The sequence below is a fragment of the Drosophila pseudoobscura genome, chromosome 3 (genome assembly GCF_009870125.1).
Source record: "Drosophila pseudoobscura strain MV-25-SWS-2005 chromosome 3, UCI_Dpse_MV25, whole genome shotgun sequence".
Lineage (NCBI taxonomy): Eukaryota > Metazoa > Arthropoda > Insecta > Diptera > Drosophilidae > Drosophila > Drosophila pseudoobscura.
Window position 1 is genome coordinate 4,653,621 of NC_046680.1, and position 16,273 is coordinate 4,669,893.

Below are 16,273 nucleotides of genomic sequence, written 5' to 3' on the forward strand. Positions count from 1 at the left end.
AATACTCGGTTTCGGAGAACACTCCATTATAATACCTCCCCCCCCCACACACACACACACACACACACACATTAGGTTATGTTTAATTAAAATGTCAGAATCATTTCCATACAGATTTTAATTGCATTTTTTGGTTTCTGAACCAACATTATAACTATTAACACATGTGTATGTAAATGATGCTCAAAAGCCTGTTTAGGTAGAAATTAAATGCATTTGCATATTCAATGGACAAAACGGACAAAGACAAAGTCCTGACATCTGTATAGTGCACGACCTGCATCATATTTTGAGCAATTAAAAGAGGATAATTATCAAATTTCCTGACCCAGAACTTATTGAAAAGCAAAAAAGTGCCAAAGGATTGTTCTGTCATGGTTTGTATATTGTTTTATTCCGTATCAAATTGTAAATAATTTGTATATAGAGTACATTATATATATTTGTATATAGTCTGCATTATACAATTCAATGTTTTGTTACAAAATCGGTAGGAATTTACAGATGCTTGCGCTCGCTATCTTTGTAGCGGAAAACATTGTTTGTTAAACAAAAATAAAACAGAAATTAAAAGAAGGCTTCTTAGATTGGGTTTTTCGTTGGTTTCTTATATTCACTTTGTTGCTTTATTATTACAATTTCAAATTATTTCAAAAATACAGCTTATTTTTAAGTTAAAACGAGAATTACTGACATCAAAAGCGAATCATGTCTGATGCTGCTCAATCCCCAATCCTTTCGCTCACTAAATTCGTAATGTTTTACACGACAATTTACTGGCGAAGGCGGACGATCGAGTGGCGGGGCACCAGCTAGGATGGATCGCTTCGATTCTATGATAGGCTATTGTCATGAATATCTCCCGTGGCGGGTGGTACAAAGATGAAGCTATTTATATAAAGATTTTGTAAATATCTGATAGGTAGAGGTTAGCTTTTAGATGATTGCGGTTAAGTCTATGCTTTGCCTTTGTAAAATTTACAACAGTTTCACAATTGCTGCCCTCTCTGCTTGGTTTCGGGCGCAATTTGTAGGTAGTTCGTTAGGTTCTTTATATATTTTTGGCAGGATGTTTTGTTATGTTATGTTATATACGTTTAGCGTTTAGCTTTGCTTGCTGTTTTAGTTTTTTGTTTTTTGTTTCGGTTCACACTCAACTGATTTCGCTCGCTCAATGACCTAATATTAGATTATATAAAATAAATAATCGAAATCATAATCATAATAGACGACAATAACTATTCTTCTCCTCCATCTGCGTGTACAACGTAACCATAATTTTGCATTAGAGAAATTTAGGCGATAACGACGAGCTTCTACAAGCAGTTCTCTGTCTCTCCGTCCATCTCTATCTACCTCGACCTGCACTACCTTCCCAGTCTCAGAGCCAGACCCAGATCCAGACCCAGTCCCCTCCCCAGTTCTAGTCCTCATCCTGTGGCGTTGCTCCTGTGGACGTGGACGCATGGTCTTTGGCACTTTCGCTGGCTTTGCTGTCAGAGGCGGATGCTGCCGCGGACGCTGGCGCCGAGGGGCCGCTTCCACTGCCGTTCTTGTTGCGCGCATCCGTCTCATCGCCATTGCCTGCATTGGCCTTTGCCTCCAAGGCGCGAATGCGGTTCTCCTGCTTCACGATGATCGCCTTGAGTTTCCGTATCTCATCCTGGATGCTTCGCAGATCCTTTTCCTGTAAGGGTTCAAGCCATTGATTAGTGGGAAAATCTCGCCCCCGAGTCCAAGTACTTACCGACAAAACCGCTGCCGGGGGTCCACCTTCACTGGCATCATTGTTGTTCGCAGCTGCGTTATAGCCGATGCTCAGACTGCTGCTAGCAGCTCCGGAACTGCCACCGCCGCCCCTGGGCTTGTTGAGAATGTTGGCCTTCTTGTTGACCGACAGAGACTTGCTGGCCGATGAGGAAACGTAGCCACCCTGTACAATAGAGACGCGATCCTGATTAGGTTTATTAGAATATCTGTTCGTTTCGGAATACAACAAGGAACAATGAACACAACAACAAGCGCCACGCGGCATGCGTATTAAGGGCGAGTGTAAGCCAAGAGAAGTACAAAAGTTCCGTTTGAGAGCGGTCTGTTAAATGGTGGATTCGTGTGCTGTGTGCTGTATGCTGTGGGTGGGGTCTGTGACTGTGGCTGGCTGTAGCTGGGAAGACGAGACACAAACGAATATAACTCAGAAATCGGAGAAAGCAAGCAGGCAAAGGCAGGACAATCTGGTAGCCAATGACGGGCAGAGCAGCGCAATAAGGCAACTAGAACAAGCCGTTGGAATACTTTTGCATGGGGCAACGACACAGAGGCAGCGGCTGCCTTAACAACTTCGAGCCGCATTGCCGCCTGTGTGTGAGCCCCGAGAGCACGCATGCTGGTTCTTACAAATCCGATGACCTGTACACTCTGTATGCGGGCGGATCAGCTGGCAGAGAGGCCAAGGCTTTCCTGGACCCAGCAGTGAGCGCTGTATTCCCAACGATAGGTAGGCAGAACGTGCAGGTGCAGGAGGGTCGCAATGACCACTTACTTTGAGCGAGAATGTGAGGGGATCTGCGTCCTTGCCGTCTATCCACTCCTCGGCCGTAGTGGCGGCGTCCTCCGCCAGCGTGTCGGGATAGAGATCCTCCTGAAACAGGTCAGACTTTCGGGGCACGGTCATTGAGATAACCTGACAGAGGCCGTTGTTGTTCATACGATAAAACTTGGCCACCTCACAGGTGGTCACGTCACAGCCGCGCTTTGGCATCAGGCCAATGCCTCGTTGTGGCTCTGTCGTCTGAAATGTGTTGATGTAATGAACGAACGGGGGCTCTGGCGTAACCTGCGGATGTAGAGTTGAAGAGAGTATGAGTGGTAGGTTCCTCTATACGTGCGATCGCTTCCGTTCACCCACCTCGAAGTACCTAATGACTGAGTCGCCCTTGCCGCAAAGATAAATCATATTCGTGTCTGCGTCGTATAGCGGGAACATTATGCCGTTGGACGTATCAAGCTCGACCATGACAATAGGCTCGTTCAGGGCGTCTGGGGCTCTGAGCGAATACTGACGCTCCGAGCTCCGGTTGAAGCCGGTGGTGAAGATGAGGCCGTGGCGCAAGAAGATTGCGCGCGTCGCCTTTGAGCCCTCGTGACACATGGCCTCACTTTCCAGTTCGGCGGTGCGCGGGTCGTAGATGCGGATCTTCTTGTCCTTGCAGGTGGTGACCAGCTTAGAGCCGTCCCAGTTGAAGCAGGCGCTGTACACGATGTCCGGATGCGAGTCGATGTGGACGAGGATCTCGCCAGTCCCCACATTCCAGATGACAACCTAAAGAGATCAATTTATCAGTGAGCTATGCCCAGAGGGATGTATTTATAGATGCTCACCTGATTATCCGAGCCGGCGGTGAGTAGAACGTTGAGTGCCGATGGATGCCACAGAACCAGACCTACGCGACGCTGATGGAACACCAGATCGACGACGGGCTCGGTGAGGGTGCGCGACAGTCCCCCATCGGGAATCTGCCAGACCTTCACCACACAATCCTCAGACCCGGAGGCGATCACATTATCGTTATGAGGGCACCATGCAATGTCCAGCACAGGTCCCTTGTGTCCGCCCACCAGCGGATGATCGGCGGCAATGCGTCCAACCTGAAAGCAGTCCACGAAATTGCCATTGGAACGCTTTGCCAAATTTAATTATTAATTTGTATGGCGTCATCGCCAGACTCTGACGACATCAACCGACATCTCCCCCCACGACCCATTGGCCTAGTTTCCGGATCATTATTTATAGCCGACTCCATAGCAGGCTGCATTCATTTCTGCTAAACTGCTAAATGCGCTAATCTCCGACGCACTCCAAAGCATTTCGTAATTCACGAACTTCATGCTGGCTGCCCCTTGGCGGCAAGCAAGGGAAATGGTCGCCTTATAGAAGAGAAGATGTTGAGGGAATACGGCGAACAGGGTAGATAATGTTATTATACCTCGCGCCAAATAGACTGTTTATAATTATAATATTTTATTTGTATAATACAAATTGCAAATACAATAGTTTTTCAAAATAATTCAAATTGAATTCATAGAAAAGTGATAAATATCTGTGATCTTTATTGGTATATCATATGTCCTTAAAGGTCGCATGCCGAATACTTGAATTCTCAGAATTTCATTTTAATTTCATAATTGTGGCTACACAAATTAGAGTCTTTACGATTCCTGATACTAAAACATATATCCTAGAGAATCCCTTGCCACATGAGAGCCTTGACTACTTGACAGGCCTCACTCGTCCGATCATTGTCGTCCCGCTTTCCGGCCAAGCCAAATCCAGTACTCATAAAATATGTAAAATAGAGCGTGTGAAAGCCGCTCTACATAGAAATCGACGCTTAAAAAAACGGCAGCAAGCTGAAACCAAAAACTTTCGTAGATGTTCGCCGCACATTTTGCATACAAATTTGTTCCAATTAGAACAGCGCCCGCCGGAGGCCACTGCCTACAAATGCGTTTTGACCAAATGCGGCAATGGATCATCGTGGCTGAGGTGGCAAGTAGTGGCTAGTGGAACTGTGCTGCCCACGCATCCATTTGGACAGGGACATTGACAGCGACAGCGAGAGACGACAGCTGTACGGATGCGTATGTGGCTCGATTTGGAATCGATTATTGAAGAGTGAAAACGAAACTGACTAGAAATCATAAGAATAATATGTACTTTATGGCCAAATAATTCCCACCAGCAGAGTGTGTTGCAATGCAAACATTTTCCCAAATATCATTTGTGGTCTCTCTGTCTCTGTTGCGTATTCTCTCTCTCTCTCTCTCTATCTCTCGCTCTCTCTATCTTTTGCTGGTAAAATTAGACAATTCGGTTTGTCATGTTGGCTCTGGGCCAAATTACAAAAGTGCGCCAACCAAAAGAACTGCGAGAGACTCAAGAGAGAGACAGAGAGAGAAAAAGAGGGACAGACTCATCCGCAGAATTCATAACTATAAATACATATGGGAGTATCCATCCGAGTATCCGAATCGAATCGGAGGGAATCAGGCGAAATCCATCGACGTCACTCGCGAGTCGCCAGTCCAGTCCTCAAATGGCTACAAACTTTATGCCAAAAAAGTACCCTATAAATAGTTGGCCATTGTCCGATTTAAAAATACGTACTCGGCCAGAGGCTACGCCGAGTGAATATTTTTATAAGCAGAGGAACAAACCGCCAGACAACTGCATCTATAATAGGGCTTTCCTATACAGACGCTAGAGGGCTGGGGCTGTGGCTGGGGCTGGGGCTGGCTGTGCATACTCACTTTATTGTGTGGCAAGACGATAAAGGCACCACCGCCCGCCGACTCCACAATGATGGCCAGGAACTTTGGATTGACGGCGCAGAATGTGGAGTCCCAGCTGGACTTGGAGACGCGTATGTTGTCGTAGCACTGCTCCCGCTTCAGGGCCTGGCCATAGACGTGGCGAAATTTTGAACTGCGTACCACCCGAAATGACATCTTGGGGCTGTGCTGGAGTCGGCTCTCTTGGGGTTCGCTTGGGTTGGCGGCAGGTCAATGGTCAGTCGGTTGAGTTTCTCTGCGCTTAAAGCTCTGCAAGAAGAGAAAATGTATTTAACTCTCTCTCTCTTTTCCTCTCTCTCGGTCTGGGCATACTACTTCGAGGGGGATAGCGAGAACTAAGCGAAATCTGAATTTCGAGCGGCGCATAAACGATCATTAGCTGCGCTCGAGTGTGTAGTGTGCCGATGTGTTTAACGCGTTTTCTTTCTCCGCGTTTCGCAGAGCCACGATTTGTTTTATAAATTTGCATATGCTAATGCCTTGCCTGCTTGCTTGTTGCGAAAATCAATAAGCTTTCCCATTCGAAGATTACCAACTATTGTTGCATCGAAGTCGGTTATAGCATCAGCTACAATAGTATCAATTTTTGCGACTCGAACCGGAAATTGGATAAAGGGGACGGAACCCCTTTTTATATGACATCATAATGCTGAAATATAACCATAATGAATCGCCTGCCAACACGTGAATTATGGCACAAACCCTCAAGCCCCCAAACTGACAAAACTCTAACACTCCGAAAGAGACTTCTAGATAGCCCCGGAATTCGCTTGTATACATTTCTGGGTTGGGCTGCCATCTGTCCTCTCCCTGTCTCCGTTCCGACCAGCTTTCGTTCTTAATCAGAAAAAGTGGCGCAAAATTGTTTTACTTTTATGCTTTGTTTTGCTTCATATTTATTACTCGGCCACATCCACAAAAGTTTGTCATTGACCCGCTAAAATACCAAAAAACCGAAAACCGAAAACCGAAAAGAGCCCTCAAAGCATATGTGTATTTCGGGCTACAAGGTTAGCCCTTGGCTGTTTCGGTATCCGTATCTGTATCTGTTCTGGGGTGTTGGCCAGCTCACGCTCCAGTGTTTGAGAGGCGGCTCCTATCGCGGCGGTCTCTCTGCTGATAAAGAAATATCAGCTAGGAGTTGCCTAAATACAGCAAAGATAATTTTCAAGTGATTCAGCACGTCTATAGCAGCTTTGAAATGTTTGAGACCAATTGGAAAATTCTCCAAAATGAGCACAGCATGTGTATATAGCCAAATATCTATATCTATATCTATTTGGCATGTATCGGATATTTATGTGTTTATATGCCGAACACCTTCGCTTGCAGGCGGGAAAAATTGTTGGCTGAAGGTCAAACTTATTAATAGAAAATTAAATCATCTTCGGGCGAAATTTTATTTTATTTTCATATAGAAACATTCACACAACGAAGCGATGTAAGTCGCATTTGATGTGTTTATTCATTTCGTTGGCATTGCTAGCACTTGCCATGCCTGAGCTACCAACCTCGCCCCAATCCTCCTCCTCCCTTCCCGCTCCGGAGCGGCAAACCCCATTGCATTTTCATTTAAGATTTCCAAATGCCAAAAATGTGGCCGTATCATCGGATCCTCACACTTGCACTTGCGTTTGCCTTTGCTTTAAAGTTTAAACAGAAGCCCTGCAGTGATAATGGTCCTCCACATAACGGAAGTTGATACTAATACTTATAATCGTATCCATACATATATGCATGCATGTAAATATCGTATAAAGAATAGGAGTCTCGCCATGCGGTTGGTGCGATTGAGTGCTCAATGTCAGATTAAACAGAAATTCATTACAGTGGGTGGAAAAAGTCTGATGGTGGGGGAACAGCTCTAAGGAGCTCTTTCCAGCTAGATCCGATCTCTTTCCAAAGACAATCGGACCAAAGACGACCGACTCTTAACACACACTGTCAGCATAGGCAGTTTATCATTTGATGATGATGTTGCCTTTGGGACATGCCATGCCCCATGCCTCCATCTGATTGCTGTTTTGGTCCAGCGGGCAAACGGGCTCCCTAGTTCCCGATCTCTCGAGCGGCACTGGCCACAAATCGACTTAATGCTTGATTGCAAATCTTGGCGCTTTGTTCACCGGACAATTCTAATTGCTAACAAATGTGGTCGTGTCGCTGCTGCTTGGCGGCGTGACTAAAGCACCCGGTGCCCTCTCAGCGGGTGAGAGGTTGCATGGATTGAAAGAGAGCGCAGATGACTCGGCGGTGCAGTCAATTAAGCGTAGTAATTTCCAGCAGCCGCTACAAATGCAATGCTGTCGAATGTGAGCGCAAATATACAAAGTAAAGTGAAATAAAGTTCAAGCGATAGAGGAGGGAGTATGCTTCGAATGCTCCAATTGTGCCAATGGAGGCCCCGTTACAGTGTTCCATTGTGAATGCGGCAGCATGGCATCTAATAAGCTCACAATGGCGAAGGTGTCACCATGGCATGTACTTGCAACACTGAGGCATGCAGCATGCCTTCATGCATCCATCCGTCCATCCATGAGTCATTCGACTAACCCCCACTGATGTCCGATAAGTGGGGAGGAGGAGACCACATTGCTTATCGGCTGTCAGCTGCATTGAAAACTTTCGCTGCCGATGATGTCATTGATGCACTGGGGCAACGTCATTGAATATTCGTTTAAGGTTCATCAACTGTTTGTTTGGCCCCTCTATGAACTTTGTGTTTGACTGGAGATTAACTTGAAATTTTGACAAAAACCGCGCAAGTGTCGGCTTGGTGGGTGTCGCCGTCGCCGTCGTCGTCGTCGTCGCCGCGTCCATTGCCGTTGCCTCTGCTGTTTGAGTGAAAGTGGAACTCTGTTGCTAAAATTAACTACTTGCATATGCACCCCGCCCGACACCGCCCGTGATCTGTCTTCCCCTGCCACATGAGTGGCGGCTGTCGCTTGTTTTTGTTGCTGCTGTCTTAATTGCACAGCGATTCAGCCTCTGCTTCTTCCCCACCGTTTTGTCTACTTGTTGCTATTTTCTGCTTAGTCAGACTGGGCGGCAGGCCGTTTGTTTGGTCGCTTTTTTTAACACTGTCGCTTAATTTGCATATTTCTCTCTCTCTCTCTCTCTCTTTCTCTCTCTGTATCGCAGTGTGTGTGTCTGGGAATGCGTTTATGCATTTGCTTGTATTGCGATATGCAGCTTGCCTCAGCTGATAACTGCAATAAGCAATAACAGCTGTTCAGAGGCGAAGAGAGGGAGATCGCCATCTAAAACAGCGATAAACGTAAATTGTGTGTGTGTTTGATGCCAGTGCGTCTTTCATACAATATTTTGTCACTAATTGGTGTTGGAATCGCGCCCAAGAGCAACAGAGACAACAGCCACAAAAACAGAAATAACTGTGCGTGGGGGCGTATGCTAGCTCGCACTTTCTAAGACGCAGTCGCGACGACACCGTTGCCTCCGCCGCCACCGCTGGAGGTCGCCCATTTTTCACACTTGCTTCACACACTCCCATGCGTCCAGAACAGACACATGCTGTGTGTGATATTCTACGCTTTGATCAACTTGGAGCCACAAACGCGGCTCCGTTTGCTACAAATATTTCAAATTTTAAATTATCGTCTCAAGTTGGCGCCCACATCACGCACTTCAAAACGCTGCCACATTCTCTTCGACCCCCTCTGGTGTAACTTGTTGCTTCAGCAAGCAACAATTGGCACATTCTCTCTATCCCCTTTCCCTTCCCGCTCATCCGATTCAGTCACAGTCCCTCTCTGGCTCTTTCTCTCTCATCTCTCACTAATCACTCTCTGGGCATAAACAAGCCGAACATTAGCCGGAAAACTAACACAAATTACAGTCAAAGCAGAAAAAACAATTAATACAGTAAAGTGCGAAGAAACAAATTCGGCTGCTGCTTGCTTGCTTTCCGATTTGTTTGATTTCCTTTTCTTTTTTGCACATTTTTCGGCATACGTCGCTATCTCTGTTTCTGCTGCTGCGGCGGCGCGTCCAAAGACGCTGCTTCTCTTTATTCCCTTTTTTGGGTGTTGGACTCATATAACACCGTGCGAGAGTGGGAGAGAAGTAGTAAAATTTTTATAGCTGCACTCTTCACATGCACTGCGCTCTCCGCTCGCAAAAGAAACACGCACGCACACTGCCGCAGTAGTCGCACTTATATTTTTACCGTGATTTTTAATGATTTTCTAATACGCGCGTTTATTGCTGAAGTATTCAATTGATTGGGCCGCTTTCTGGTCAGATAAATCACACAGTTCTTCAGTTGCCACTCTACAAGTTGCCTCTAAATAGCCGCCGTGATTCATTTCACTTGACATTTAATTCTGCTGCCACACTAGCCAGGCCAAAGTCGCCGCAAGAAACCAAAATACCATCACTCGCACTATCACTCATCTGGAGATTTACCTTTTGCCAGCGATTTGCAAATAGGTTTCCCACAGCAATTTCGGACTTTCAACAACAATTTTGAATTGAACAGCTAGCTGAAGACTTTTCAATGCGCCGACCAGCAGTGTGACCGCGGGATTATCGTTAAAATATACCGTCCGACCCTCTGAAATATACCAAAATGTACCGTCTCACTTTAAAAATATACCGTAGATACACTGACGAATACTAGTTCTATTACACATATTCCTCGTTTTTGATGTTCCGTGGAATATTACTGGCTATTTAGAACATATAGCCATGCCCACATAATTTTATCCGATTAGTGAATCTATTTTCTAATTGACTGGTTTATTTTAAACACTTGCTTTTATTGCATTTTGCGTAAACAGAGGTTTTAGCGAAAATGGGCAAACAAAAACAACGAAAGAGGATTAGTCATTACTATTGTTCAATTTTGATATTCCGTCGAATATTACTAGCTATTTAGAACATATAGCTATGCCCACATAATTTTATCCGATTAGTGAATCTATTTTCTAATTGACTGGTTTATTTTAAACACTTGCTTTTATTGCATTTTGCGTAAACAGAGGTTTCAGCGAAAATGGGCAAACAAAAACAAAGAAAGAGGATTAGTCGTTACTATTGTTCAATTTTGATATTCCGTGGAATATTACTAGCTATTTAGAACATATAGCCATGCCCACATAATTTTATCCGATTAGTGAATCTATTTTCTAATTGACTGGTTTATTTTAAACACTTGCTTTTATTGCATTTTGCGTAAACAGAGGTTTTAGCGAAAATGGGCAAACAAAAACAACGAAAGAGGATTAGTCGTTACTATTGTTCAATTTTGATATTCCGTCGAATATTATTAGCTACATAAATATATTCGATTAATGAATCAATTTTTTACTTAACTGGCTTATACTGGCTAAGTACTTGCTTTTATTGGATCTTGTATAAAAAAAAGGTTTAGCGAAATAGGTAAAATCAAAAAAACAAAAGAGGATAGTCGTTCACATTGCTCAATTTAGAGATTCCGTTGAAGAATTCTGGCTAGCTAAAATCCTTAATTCTGCCACATAATTTTATCCCATTGATGAATCAATTTTCTACAAGAATGGCTAGTTTTTACTCCTTGTTATTATTGTAAAAAAAGGTTTAAACGAAAAAGTTCAACAAAAAAACAGTCGCAATGTTGCGTGTAAGCCGTAGTATGGGCGTTTGTATACCCTATTTCGTTAATTTAATATGAAGATAAAACGTAACTAGGTTAGGTTAGGTAGAGGCGATTCCAGGCTCGCTCGGAGCCCGCCACATTTAGTCTGGTGTCGGCCCATTGGGATACCGCTTGGGATCATTCCTTTCCTGCAAAGTGAGACTTCATGTCAGCAGTTGTTCCAGCCAGATGCTCTTATAAAGTTAGCGATCTTTCTGGGACATAGTGTAGACATCTCCGAGATGTCGGTTAGAAAGGCAGAGCCTAAGTGTTGTAGCCTTCTGCTGCTGAAAGCTGGACAGGAGCAGAACAGATGTTCTGTCTCCTCCTCGTCTCTGCAACTACGGCAGAAATCATTATGTGGGGCTACCTGTAAGCGTGGGTGCCTATTAGTCAATGTCCTGTAAGGGAACGTATGACTGCGCTACCCCTTTTCTGCCTAGTTTTCAGATCTCAGAGGTGCGCTTCTTATCTATGGTCGGCCATGATAACCACTTAACGTCTGCCATTCGCTTGTATTGCTCCTTTATGATAAGCTTACAGGTTGCCATAGGCATACAAATATACAAATATTTTGTAAAAGCGGGGCTGTAGTACCAGATCTGGCCAGCTCGTCCGCTATACAGTTGTTATATAAGGCTGATAGCAAATTGCTGAGCCATATCGTGAAGACATTTGCGGCAGTTTGCCACGGTGGCCGAGTTCGAAGAAATCGCAATAGGTGACTTGATCGCAGCTTGGCTGTCGCTATAGATGTTTAGCTGGGTTGCCGTGGCAGTGACCGTTTGAAGGCAGTATAGAACCTCCCTGATTGCTGTAACTTCTGCTTGGAAGAAACGTAACTAATAAACACATTTTCTATAATTGATATGTTTTTGAAATATTCATGCATATGATTAGTATCTTATTTGTATATATATCTCAACCCTGATACCTATTCTTGGTCTCTGTAAGAATACAATAAACTGCAAAATATCGATGTAATATTTAAAACAGAGACTTAATTTTGTTTGCATTAATTGGAGCATGGGATGACAAACATTTTCTCAATTCTATAATATCCATATCCCCAAGGGTATGCCAGAGTGTGGAATGGGACTCACTGTCGTCAACCGGTTATTACCGATTCAAATAATACGACAAATTCCTTGATTTTGATCTAGCCATAATTTTATCCGATTAGTGAATCAATTTTATACTGGACTGGCCTATTCTGAAAACTTCTATACCGTTGAAAATAAAATTTAGTAGATTGACAAAATATATCGATATACCGTATATATACCATCGCATCAAAAAATACCGAAAAGTATGAAGAATACCGTAAACGGTCACCCTGCAGACCAGTGCACTAAAATATACGGTCTTCCCCTCAATATACCAAAAGATACCTTCTAATTTTTAAAAAATACCGATAAAAAATCACTTAGGCCACTTAACCTACATAACCCCCTTTAGTTCAACAGGTGCATAACTGAGTTACACCGCGGAAAATATTACTGTTTTTCAATTCTTCTTGTAAATCCATCCTACTCTTTACCAACAAAGAATCGTACAATTCTTTCAGCTAAGCTGAGCTAAAATTTTTCAAGATTCATAATTTTTGTGGAGATTGTTTTAATACCCACTGGTGGGCAAATCATTTCATTTCATTTCATACTAGAAAGCTTGGAGCCTCAGCCATGAACACAAAATTTAACTTTATTGATGAATCAAGTTTAAGTAATCCTTATGGGATTGTGTCTGAAATACGGCTTAGGCAGATAAAGTCCAACAATAAAACGTAAGTGAGCATGAAATGTTTCGTCTTTTGAACACTTGCTACCAACTACGAGTATGGAAATATTTATACCCTATTTGCTTTCTGTTTTCCTAGCTGATTTTAAAAGTAATTAATAATAACCTCTCTCTCAATATTGAATTGTTTTTTAGCTTTTCATGCATTGATTAGTGCCCTGTATATGTATATGTCTCCATTATAATACCCTTTCTTGGTCTCTGTGAGTTGACCAGAAAATGCTTAATTAAAGCAGAGACTGACTATTTCCTGCAAACATTGGATCCTGAGATGGCAAAAGTTTCCTTAATTCTATAATATTTTGTATCCAAGGGTATACGTTGCTAATGATAACGGGTTCAAACGTAAGTAAGTATGAAATGTAGGTAAATTATTGTGATGAAAAGTCCGATAGATATTTTTGTGCGATATAACGGAATTTATCAGGTTTCTATTTCAAGTGAACAATCACAATCAAGGTTCAAAATTCAATTTTTTCTAGCATAAATTCTTAACATGGACGTTTAAGGACTTTCTGCTGTTTTTTTACCTATTTCGAATACCAAGAATTTCTAATATTTTTACGAAATTTTATTACCAACATATTTTCCATGCTGCAGCCCTGAAACTGTTCATGCGGTCACACTAAGCAACTGTGGATGCGCACTCCATTTGAATTTCTGTTGCTGCTTTGTTTGCTGGCGGTTTACTTGTTCCTGAAATGGCTTTGCTGTTAATTTAATTTGGATTAAAAAACACCATGTCCACACACCTCTGTCAGTCATAAACAGGCACTTTACCACCTCCACCAAGGGGTATTCCAACAGCAGTGCTACAAAGGCCGCCACCGCATGAGTCAAAACGAACACGACCACAACATTGGCGAACTAAACAACAAATATCTCTGTCAAATGGTTAATTTAAATAATAAATGCACTAACCAAGGAGAAACTAGTCACGTAGACCGGCTGCCGGAAGTACCCGGCCACGACGCGCAGAACGACAATGTGCCAGAGGAAGACTTGGAAGGAGATCCGCGCCAGGGGTCGGAACACTGGCAAGGTGCAGAATCTATAGGCGATACCTACCACCAATCAGTGAGAGATAGTTAGTGGAATAGGTTTGCTTCTCTCAACCACCCACCTCCCACTTTGCTGCACATGAAGTAAACGAATCCCCCGCAGATCAGGACCCACAGATTCCTGTACAGGCCCGCATAGAGGGCCAGCCACAGTGACGGCTTCTCAAAGTCGTGCCTTATGAATATATAGCCCGAGAGGAGCAGAGCCAAGGCAGCCGGAACCAGCAGCCACAGGCCCAGCTCGTACTTTCGTTGTCCCCGATAGACAACGGCATTGTTGCGCTGCTTCAGGTAGAGGGTTCCGCATACGAAGCCCAGCAGATACCCGGCCAGATTGGTGTAAAAGGGCGGATATATCTGGTAGAAGGTGTCCGATTGTCGAAAGTACAAGTAGCGATATGTCCTAAAAGAATAACATGAAACTGTAAACGGTCACAAAACGAGAACCGAAAAAACTTACTCTGGTCGCAGGTGGTAGACGGCGTCCAGTTTCAGGAGGTATGTGAGCAAGGCAGGCACACCGAAGGCCAGCAAGAAGAGAATGACGTAGATGGGTTTTACCAGCATTGGATGCCTGAAAGGACACTTGAGTGTGTGCAGATCATACCACTGAAGCTCTAATACTTTTTTCCGATGATAATAACGATCAGGAAGAGCTCAAAGAGCTGCATGTCTGCCGCCAAGTACCAGGTTTGATGGGAGCACTGCAAGGAGAACAGTCTTATGAGATATTCCAGGACAGGCTCAGGTGACAGAGTACCCACACTGTCCTCCAGCAAATGGTTATTCACGAAGAAAACATTCTTCCACCAGTTCTCGCGGCAGAAGACTCGCTCGGCCTCCGTCAGGTGCCGCCAGAAAGGTCCATTCTGCAGGCGGGCCAGGAACGAGCCATTGAACAGGATCAAAGCCAGGAGCGAGGGCAGTAGTCTAAAGTACCTGTAGAAGAACACCCGAAAGTAGACTCCGATGCATTCCCGGATCCCCGACTTTGCGTGCACCAGCTGCCGATCGGTGAAGTTCACATAGAGTAGAAAGCCGCTTATCACAAAGAAGATCTGGATGAATACGCTGCCGTTCTGGAAGATCGACGTCTCGAATCGAAATAGGAACTGCTCGTAGAACTCTGGATTCTCAATCTGCACCGTCATAAAAACCATCAGCGTGTGGCCCAAGATCACAACAAACACTCCGATCACTCGGAAGGCATCGAAGAATCGAATATCGCGTGCAAAATCGCTGCCATGGGCCAGGGTCAGGCGATAATAGTTGCGCACCAGCGAGAAGGAGGTGAGCAGCTGTTCCCCTATTAAGATGAAGCCATACTAGTGAGAATGCACACCTCCAGTGAAGGCACTACCTACTACGATGCTGCAGGCACTGCTGATAGAAGAGGTTGCCCGCCTGGGAGTCGTGCTTGCTTAGACGATGATCGTAGAGGGTAGAGAATACAGTGATCAGCAGGATTACAGCTATAAGAGCGTAAACAGTCAGATCGAGGACATCTGCGAATAGAACAGTGAGTGTTAATCCACTTTGGAAACTCTGTGCAAGTGTGAGATACTTGCCGTGCGGCAAGCTTTCGCCCGACTTCACGCAATACTCGATGAGGCTGCGCACACGCAGGGAGTATTTCTGGCTAAATTCCAGATTCAAACAGCTATTGACCAGTGGATCGTTGAGCAGGCGCTCTGGCGCAGAACGTCCATGCACTCTGGAATAGTAGGAGCTCAGGTCCTCATCCAGGACCCCTCCCTCGTACAACTGCTGAAGATCCAGCTGACAGCGCTCCAGGCAGATACCCCTGAAGAGCCGATCGTGCCGAAAGCGATGCTTGACATCACGGGAGAGACCTTCGATTTGCTCCCACAGAGTGGAGCTGGCATTTGGCACGATCTCGGCATAGACCAGGCAGTAGGTGTGGGAGTCGCTTTCCAGGCAGAGATCGTAGTCGTCCAGCTGATACAGGGCGGGCATCCGCTTGTATAGAGTCACTAAGGATTATCCTTCCCTCGATTATCCTTCTATAAAAGCGGTAAACGGCCACTTACTATTGAACTGGTCAGAGGAAACGATAGCCTGTCCCCATCCTAGGCGGAGGGAGGCTAGAACAAATATAGACTGCAGCAAGCGGAGCATCTTGGGTGTGTTCCACTAAGCACTCCAAGATCAACTATTGTGAATCTTTGATCGATTGGTGATACAGAGTCACCGATTGCATGCTCATCTTTCATGCATGGGTAAGCTCTCCCAAATGTATTTCTATAAATTACTTGGAGTTGACGAAAACAACTATTAAGTGTCGCGCGATTATCTTTATTTTATTATTTTAGCATTGAAGCTAAGTGTAGCCCAAGTACCAGCAGATAGTTCAGTGCCTTCATGTCGTAAAGTACGTGTCATACGTACCATTGAATCTGCGAGGGAC

At 44.5% G+C, this 16,273-nt stretch overlaps 2 protein-coding genes across 5 annotated transcripts; both read right to left on the reverse strand.

Annotated features, from left to right (window-relative positions):
• Positions 1-587: 587 nt before the first annotated feature.
• coro (protein coronin) lies at positions 588-9,916 on the reverse strand. 3 transcript variants are annotated; one of them, XM_015183585.2, is made up of 7 exons: positions 9,778-9,916; positions 5,311-5,601; positions 3,382-3,648; positions 2,909-3,322; positions 2,543-2,836; positions 1,748-1,954; positions 588-1,687 (listed from the first exon to the last, which is right to left on the reverse strand). In XM_015183585.2, the coding sequence occupies exons 2-7, from the start codon at positions 5,506-5,508 to the stop codon at positions 1,424-1,426; spliced, it is 1,644 nt and encodes a 547-aa protein (XP_015039071.1). In that variant the 5' UTR covers positions 5,509-5,601; positions 9,778-9,916; the 3' UTR covers positions 588-1,423. The 3 variants fall into 3 exon arrangements, with proteins under 3 accessions (XP_015039071.1, XP_001360164.2, XP_015039072.1); XM_001360127.4 differs by having other exon boundaries at positions 1,748-1,933; positions 9,778-9,915; XM_015183586.2 differs by lacking the exon at positions 9,778-9,916 and adding an exon at positions 9,539-9,721.
• Positions 9,917-13,182: 3,266 nt separating this feature from the next.
• Positions 13,183-16,262, reverse strand: LOC6898084 (nose resistant to fluoxetine protein 6). Of its 2 annotated transcripts, XM_002138133.3 has the most exons (10): positions 15,897-16,262; positions 15,414-15,839; positions 15,210-15,350; positions 14,610-15,151; positions 14,470-14,549; positions 14,306-14,419; positions 13,908-14,248; positions 13,706-13,848; positions 13,537-13,651; positions 13,183-13,480 (listed from the first exon to the last, which is right to left on the reverse strand). In XM_002138133.3, exons 1-10 carry the CDS (start codon positions 15,982-15,984, stop codon positions 13,410-13,412), a joined length of 2,061 nt encoding a protein of 686 aa, XP_002138169.3. In that variant the 5' UTR covers positions 15,985-16,262; the 3' UTR covers positions 13,183-13,409. The 2 variants fall into 2 exon arrangements, with proteins under 2 accessions (XP_002138169.3, XP_015039073.2); XM_015183587.2 differs by lacking the exons at positions 13,183-13,480; positions 13,537-13,651; positions 13,706-13,848; positions 13,908-14,248 and having other exon boundaries at positions 14,324-14,419; positions 14,606-15,151.
• Between the last annotated feature and the right edge of the window lie 11 nt (positions 16,263-16,273).

Bases quoted from the DNA above. Each gene is read 5' to 3' on its own strand.
- coro (XM_015183585.2), bottom strand. From the start codon at position 5,508: ATGTCATTTCGGGTGGTACGCAGTTCAAAATTTCGCCACGTCTATGGC. The intron at 2,837-2,908 runs GTGGGTGAACGG...CTACATCCGCAG, and splicing joins CAGTCATTAGGTACTTCGAG to GTTACGCCAGAGCCCCCGTT. The intron at 1,688-1,747 runs GTAAGTACTTGG...GAACCCTTACAG, and splicing joins CCCCGGCAGCGGTTTTGTCG to GAAAAGGATCTGCGAAGCAT.
- LOC6898084 (XM_002138133.3), bottom strand. From the start codon at position 15,984: ATGCTCCGCTTGCTGCAGTCTATATTTGTTCTAGCCTCCCTCCGCCTA. The intron at 15,152-15,209 runs GTAGGTAGTGCC...TCATCTTAATAG, and splicing joins GCAGTGCCTGCAGCATCGTA to GGGAACAGCTGCTCACCTCC. The intron at 14,249-14,305 runs GTAAGTTTTTTC...TTATTCTTTTAG, and splicing joins GTCTACCACCTGCGACCAGA to GACATATCGCTACTTGTACT.